The sequence below is a fragment of the Neltuma alba genome, unplaced genomic scaffold, assembly GCF_004799145.2.
Source record: "Neltuma alba isolate B1F8T4 unplaced genomic scaffold, ASM479914v2 tig00012255_pilon, whole genome shotgun sequence".
NCBI lineage: Eukaryota > Viridiplantae > Streptophyta > Magnoliopsida > Fabales > Fabaceae > Neltuma > Neltuma alba.
Window position 1 is genome coordinate 380,914 of NW_021636781.1, and position 7,950 is coordinate 388,863.

At 36.2% G+C, this 7,950-nt stretch overlaps 1 protein-coding gene across 1 annotated transcript; it reads right to left on the reverse strand.

Annotated features, from left to right (window-relative positions):
• Nucleotides 1–1,626: 1,626 nt before the first annotated feature.
• Nucleotides 1,627–6,264, reverse strand: LOC114725533 (SUMO-activating enzyme subunit 2-like). The gene is made up of 11 exons (XM_028912054.1): nucleotides 6,255–6,264; nucleotides 6,084–6,173; nucleotides 5,326–5,409; nucleotides 5,033–5,251; nucleotides 4,595–4,696; nucleotides 3,715–4,173; nucleotides 3,357–3,586; nucleotides 2,787–2,880; nucleotides 2,514–2,696; nucleotides 2,345–2,442; nucleotides 1,627–2,177 (listed from the first exon to the last, which is right to left on the reverse strand). The coding sequence occupies exons 2-11, from the start codon at nucleotides 6,156–6,158 to the stop codon at nucleotides 1,847–1,849; spliced, it is 1,875 nt and encodes a 624-aa protein (XP_028767887.1). The 5' UTR covers nucleotides 6,159–6,173; nucleotides 6,255–6,264; the 3' UTR covers nucleotides 1,627–1,846.
• Nucleotides 6,265–7,950: the final 1,686 nt, after the last annotated feature.

Sequence of the window (7,950 nt, forward strand, 5' to 3'; positions counted from 1 at the left end):
TTTTTTTTATAAATTTATAGTGCGTGTATATATATTGGTTATGGTCTTCCCAATCTACAAACAAAGAAAATAGTTGTCCTGGGACTAAAATGTCTTGTTATATAAAATTGCCCGACCAGACCTGAAAGATTTTGAGGATAGAATGGAAAAGAAAATGATGTAAATGGAATTACTCTTCCCAACTGTGCCCTCTGCGTGTGTGTGTGTCTTATTTTTTTTTTTAAGGGAAATGGACCGGGAAAAAAATAATCTCCCTATTCTCAACTCTTAGAAAAACAATTGTTTTTTCTATTTATGGGCTCACAGAATCTTTGGGCCCACTGAAACACTCATGATTTATAAATCATTGGTTTTTAATAATTTTTTAAATTATACATGTAGGGCTGAAATGGAAGCATGTTGGATGATGAAGAGAGAAAGTAGAAGAGGTGAAATGAGAAACAGCGTCTATATTAAACATAAGGTTTAAAACGAATCCAGATTTATCGAACCCAAAAACCATTCTGAATCCTTAATTATGCTTCAGGAAACCTAATATTATCAAGTTGGCTTACATAAGAAGAGTGCTGAGTGGATCCAAATCTTGTGAGCAACACCATTCTGTTTTCCTCTCTCAACGAAAATGGAGCAAGAAATCAATCAACTCATATTCAACATGGGTTCCCTCGGAACCAGTGCTCCACAAAGGTGACATTCTCCTTCATCTTTGTTTTCCTCCTAAAATTATTCATTTCAATCCTTGAAATTCTCATACATGTGTTTTATAAAATGTATCTCTTATATTGAAACAAAAACAGAGGTGTTGAAGAAAGATTTTTTTTATTAGTTTATTATTAGCATTTTGTGATGAGAATGCAGGAGAGGATTATCCAGGTATTATTCTGGGAAAGCGAGATCATTCACATGCATAGCAGATGTGCAATGCTTGGAGGATCTGAAGAAACCTAAACATCCCGACAACAAGAAAAGGAAAAAACATTCCAAAAGTAAAAACAATAACAGCAGCAGCAGCAGCAATGATAACATTAACAATCTTCCTCCTTATGCATGCCGAAGGGTACCTAGTTGTGCTCAGTTTGCCACTCCTTATGTCAATGTCTAGATCCACCCTCTTCTCCTTTAACAGATGCCTCAACCAAAACCATTTTGTATATTCCTATATCCTTGTGTCAGTATTTGATGTCACTCTTCTGACAACCTATTTAACAACTTATTGTTCGCTTGTGAAATTTTTAGATTTGTCCTAGTATTTCAGGGCTCCCTCTCCTCAATTTTGCATGTACATTATTTATATAAATAAATACTTCCATGGTGAAGATTTCCACCTTGCAGTATGCTTTTTCATCCGCAGACCATTTCCAGCGTTTCAATGTATTATTTCTGGAGGGATTGAGGGGGGAAAAAAATCCTACTTTGGAATAGAATAAATATTTTTCGTTTCCGGATATAGCAGTACAGCGGAATCTCAGACGTGACTGGTGTGAAAATATCTTCCATCCATGGAAGACCATGTTTTTCAGTGGGATGCCAAACACAGTTTTCATTCCCAAAAGCTAAATTTGCAGTACATGACGACAATGTTGAATAGGATGCCAAACTGCAGAACCTTGTTCACTGATCTAGATGTGAGAAAGTCAATATGATGTCAGTTATCTAAGTCAAGAGAGTATACATGGCCGCTACAATCTGTGAAGAATCCTGGAGAACAAACGTTAACTATCTCAAGACTAAATAATGGCGGCTTCCAGACCTGTTAATAACAATGGCCAAAAGAAAAATCACCAAATCTCCCTACAGATACAAAATTAGGATGGCAAAAATCATCCACATTTTACTTCACACGTGCCTACTGCAATCTTTTTCTTTTGTTGCTGTCAGAATTCCCATCAAGCATGACAAGATCGTCTTCATCATCAATTACTTGATAGTTCTTGTGATTGGTTTCATCACCAGCATTTGCACCAACCTCCGACGTTTCAGAGATTCTTTGTTTCTTCGCCACAACTGCTACACCAGTCTCATCCTTTCCAGCTTCTGTGGCTTCTACTGTTATATCCAACATTCTTGAGCCATGGTAGATTAACTTGTCTTCCTTTGCCTTTTCTGGTACTGACACAGGTTGAGTCCATCCTGAAAGAAGCATTCCGTCAGGCTCTTTCTCTTCGTCGAACTCTTCCCTGTGAAGAAAACAAAGTAACCCAACTAATAAACCCAACAAGTAAAGGAAGTGGAAGAGGAAAAGGGGAAAATAGAAATTCCTCACTACAAAGTTAATCAAGTTAGAAAGCTACTTTAGCATTACATAGAGTTGAAAGTGCAAACATAAAGAGAAATGAGGAAGTACCTATGCTTGATGTTGATATTGCAAGACAATTCCTGTTGAAGATCCTCCACCGAAAGCATCGTACCACTTGTTACAGGAGAAGGAAGCTCAGCTAGCACCTGCAAAGGGGAAGAAAATTGCTAAATACAACGTAACAAACAAATTTGAAAACAATTTGCTAGAAAGATACCTTTTCAAGATTGGCTTCATAATTTGCGATCATGTCTTCATCAAGATCATCACCAGTCTCAAAAAGGAGGTTTGAACCTTGCATAATAATCGGCAAGTTCATCCCAAGCTTTGCCTTGACAATCTTTTCCACAAAGTCCTTCAACTTTGAACGATGTGTGTTTATCTCAAGCAGTAGAGGTGTCTGTCAATATCACATACAGGGCATGAGCAGTCTATTTGCAATTTGTAATCATTTAAGGCATATCATGAGAGAAGGGCATATTTCACATACCTCAGAACAAACATAACAAGACTTGTTAGGTTCAAATGGTTCCACTGGCATAAGCAGCATCTTTCTTGATGGGTGTTCTAGGCAATACGTCATTCTACAAAATTATTAAATTAGATTAAAAAATCAGTATAAAGATGACGTTCAAAGTTGCAGATTAGTCAATTAAATGGGGATAAAGATTACATACACGAGGACAAATAAAACACAGACCAAACGTTCACATGCTTGTTAAATAGCTAATCAAGTAACATGTTTTTATCTACACCATATGCACTGCATTAAACTAGACAAGAATAGTAATCCTGCCAGGTCCAAAATACAAGTAAAATTGACAAATTATTTTACTTAGCAAGGTAATAATGATGACACTATAGATTATTTTCTTCAACAGAACAATTGCAGGACTCTGTGTCAAGGGTTCATTGTCACAACTCCTTCTCAATGCCCAACCTAAACATACGGCATATTAACAAAACCACTTTTCCATGTTTTTCTGGGAACATACCAAAGATCACCAAGGAAACTAGGAAAGCAAAGCGCAAAACAGAAGGGAGAGAAATATCACCATACCTATAACTTTTTATGTCATTTTTCAGCACCTTAACTGCTTCAATGACAATTAGACCAGCAATAATTGCATTGGTTGTCGCAACGGCATGCACAATGTTACCAGCAATACCTTTAGCTTCAAAAAGGCTATGTAGTGGGATGCCAAATGAAGCAGCGCGTATGTTAGCAGCTGCAGTAACAAATTCAACTGCAAGCTGATCATCTTTATCAAAGCTCAGGTTGCCAATCTCCTGCTCAAAATCACAGAAAGAAAATACACCAGAAAAGGGAGAAAAAAGTTAAGTGCCACTTCGGCAATATATAAAATATGAAGTGATCAGTGATCACTACATCAAACACGTGAAAGTGCAAAACAAACCTTTCCCCTCTTCATGAAAAATAGCCTCAATGTTTCAAAAAATATTCTAGAATTCTCAGAAAGACTCCAAATATCCTGAGGATTCTTCAAACCCAAAGATACCATGGCAGACACTGAAGACCCATCATCAGTCGCAGAATCTCTGTCCACGTTTCCATTCTGCTGAGCCATTTCATCAGACAGAATATCCTTACTATAAATAGGCTTTGGCTTATTGCGATTTTTCCATGTCTCTTCATTAGACAAAGCTAACTCAATGTTGTAACCAAATACATGATCAAATATTCTCCTTCCATACTCATCAATGCCCTCACCTTCCCTACGTTCAAATACATCAACCACGTTTTCTGATGAGCTGGCACCATCACTAGAACGTATGTTTAAATCATTTTCCTGATTCTTGTCTCCAAACAACTTAGCAAAAAGCAGGTCTTTGGCCCAAACAATACAGTGAACGAACTGGGGGGAAGCAAAAAAGGCAGATGCTTAGATACCAACGAGTAAATAATAAAATAGATTGTAAGTAACAAATTCATGCATTTATTAATATAAAAACTGCCAAAATTCATCAATACTGTGAAAATTCAAAACTGCGCCTACCTAATAATTATGTCATCCAACAATACTTATAAAAAATACATTTAAAAAAATTAAAGCAGTAACCCAACCTAAAAGGAAAAATATCAAGAGTCAAGATAGCCCAAGCTCCTTTAGCATCAATTTTATAAGCCTATTTTTTCCCCAGATTCACACTATTACTATCCCAACAAAAGATGATGATTACCATTACCTAAAGAAGCAGATGAAATCAATATATATATATATATATATATGGGTCACAAGGTAAAAGCTAACAAAAACAACAAATATAAACTCACACCTTTGAGGGAGTGCTTGTGATAGTACAAACAGGAAATGTCTTGGGAGCTGGTTTAGGTTGACACTCATAGCACTCTGTTCTTCCCTTGACATGTACAGTGACCTGCACTCCATTAACATAACATCACAAAAATTGTGGATAAAAGACTATCGCAATTGCTGACCATAAAATTGGATATTACATCAAGTGGATCCAGCAAATTTTTAAAGTTAATAACCGAACGGGTTCCAAAAGCATATCTTTAAAGTAGGTTAAAAAACACCCCAAAAAAAAAAAAAAACTCAGAGCTTGGGACTAGGCACCCTAAATGAGCACAAATGGGGCAAAAAATCATCAATATTAACAAACAAAAAGTATTGAATAGGACTACAGCTTCAACTATCAATGGAAATGAATATGACTTGTGAGGGAGCCCATACGTATGTTAAAAAAAATTACCTGTCCAAGGAACCCAGTCGTTCCACTCTCAACCAGTGGAACATTAGCTGCCAGGCATAAGCGATTCACATGCCTTCGCGCATCTAGATTGTCAAGTCCATTTAGAACGACATTAAATTGCTTAAAGAACTCCACATTGAACTCAGGATCTTTGACATTAGCATGGTATGATTTAATGCTTATGTGAGGCCTAAATTTTAAGACAGCGTCCCTAGCAACCTGAGTGAGGACGTTATTAGGTGCCTGTACAAATAAACCCAGACCACTCTACAATAATAGCAACAGAAACTTACTTTCGACTTGGATTGGCCAACATGGGATCGTCGGAATAAAAATTGTCTGTTCAGGTTACTGACTTCTATAGTGTCCATGTCAATCTGTGTATTGGAAATAAAACAGGTGAATGGAAGTGTGAAAGCACATGTATAGTCTAAAAACATAGAAATAATATAGAAGATGCATTTAAATGGTGCATTGCTACTGAAAAGTCCCCACTCCCTCCCCAAGGGCATCCATCGGAACACACGCACAGGAGGGTCTGATATACAATACTCCAGTACCTCTTAGTGGCTATCATGATGCACAATCACTTAATCCAACTACACCACACGGGAGCTCATTTAGCGCAAGCATATTACAGTGACTTCAAGAACAATCAACAGTCCATCCTCTTTTTCACTACACGTTATGACAGCATACACCTATTCCTCATTTGTCACTCCCATAAATACCTTCCTAACATAAACCAGGCAACGGTAGAAAAAAATAATCAAACTTAATATTAAAATTGAACGAAAGCTAAGAGAACCATTACTCACGCACAATTTACTTCTCCTAGTGAGTTATAGACGCCACAATTTTCTTTAAAAAAAGAAAATCCATCGGGCCACCGTACATAAAACTCAGTTCCGCAAAATTGAGTAAACCCCTGTGCACGAAAACCCTAGCGAGAGCACTAATCAAGAATATACCATAAACCCTTCTGAAAAAAAGGGATTAAGATAAAAGGAAGCAGAGACTTCTAACTTCAAAATCATAAATATGAACTCACAATATGTATGTCCTGAAAACCCGACAGAGCGAGAGTTTTCAGCAGCTCGCAACCAATTCCACCAGCTCCAACCATAAGCACTTTTGCTCCCTGAAAAAACAACCAAAATCTACGTGAGATTAAATTCCAGAAAATACACAAAATGGGAGAGCACCGCGAAATTTTTATTACCTTTACCCCAGAAAGTGCGAATCCATTGGAGATGAACAGTGAGGAAGACACAGAAATCTCGAAAATCATAAAGGGGAAAAAAGGGAGTTAGAGAGAGAGAGAGAGAGAGAGAAGGGGTTTCACTCGGAACAAGGGCCTAAGAAGAATCGAGCCAGGGATATGTGCAACTAGAGAATCTGAAGGGCGAAGAAAAAGAAGGGCTATACAGAGAACCTGGACAATACCACCAAAAAAAAAATAATAATAAAAAATAAAAGGAAGAAAAGGAAGAGTCTTTGTCACTCTCGCACTCTGGGAGGCAGCGATGGAGAGAGTGGACGGGTAGTTCAGCTCAGTGAGCAGCTATGAGTATTGCGATTCAGACGACACGACGGTCCTCGGAGGCTTTTGGACTCAATGGACTTGAGAATAGGGATTTGAGTCGGGGTTCAACAACTTGAACTTCGTCGGCCACTGCGAAAAAATTAAAAAGAAAATCTTGAAATTCGTGGAAAAAAGAACTTTAATTCCCATGGATTATTCAGGGCGTGACGATTTGGGCGTAGGGAAGGGGGCACGACTTGAAGTAACTGCACGAGTAATATCGTGACACGTAACTTCCGTTACGTTCAAATGGTTTGACCAATGTGTTTTGTTTTGGGGAAACTTCCGCCCGTTGAATGGAAAATAAAACAAGAGAGATCACCCAAAAAAAAAAAAAATTTAAAACAAAAAATGTAAAGAAAAATTTTTTTCATTAGTAACTTAAGTGATTTTACGCTTCACAAAAAAAATAAATATATGAGAAATATTTATCTCATAAAACATGAGAATTTTTTTGAATTTATTATTAAATTTTGTCAAACATCAGGATTTAAATTGTAGAATATATGTGGAGAGAGAAAAGAAAAAGAGAATACTCTCCCTAAGCAATCAAAATCAACTAAATTAATGGATAATCTAGGAATTCGGGATATGAAAAGCTGATTGATTTTTTTTTCCCCATAGATAACTGAAATTCAAACAAAACAAAATTATTTTGGAAAAAAAACAACAAAAATATATTGTAACTCTTCCTCCGGCGCGTAATATATGAAGTTTATTAACTTTTCTTACATACTAATAAATAGAAGTTTAGTCATTAAGTTTATTCTAAAATGATAGAATTTTCTATTTTACCTCTAAAAAAAATGAAATTGCTTCTAATGTTACACTTTTATTATCTCTTATCTGTCTCCTATGGCTAATAGGGATGAAAATGAAAAAATCACATTAATTATCCTCATAATTAGGGGTGGTAATACGAGCCAATCTGTGAATTGACTTATTGCAGGTTAGAGTTAAGTGATACAGGTTGAAGAGGCTCGTGTAATGACGGATTAGCTAACCCGCCATGGTGGGTTGGCAGACCTTGGATTGACAAATTAGTCTGCTGACCAGCTAACTATTATTTTCTTTTCTTTTTAAAAAAATTTTATTTTTAAAATATTTTTCTTATACAATATAAAGAAAATGTAATGAAATTTTTATTTTTCCTTCAAATACTTGATTGAAAACACTAAATAAATGATATTGGTTTTTTTTACTTTTTTTATATATGATATTAAATATAATTATAATAATTAATAAAACTTTAAAATGCAAAAAAAATTGCGAGCTAGCCAGCTACAAGTTGTGGGTTATGCGATGTGGGTTAAAAAGTTTCGTTTATTGGCGA

Bases quoted from the DNA above. Each gene is read 5' to 3' on its own strand.
- LOC114725533 (XM_028912054.1), bottom strand. From the start codon at position 6,158: ATGGTTGGAGCTGGTGGAATTGGTTGCGAGCTGCTGAAAACTCTCGCT. The intron at 5,252-5,325 runs GTAAGTTTCTGT...GTCCTCACTCAG, and splicing joins TTGGCCAATCCAAGTCGAAA to GTTGCTAGGGACGCTGTCTT. The intron at 3,587-3,714 runs GTTTGTTTTGCA...GATTTTGAGCAG, and splicing joins TTTTCATGAAGAGGGGAAAG to GAGATTGGCAACCTGAGCTT.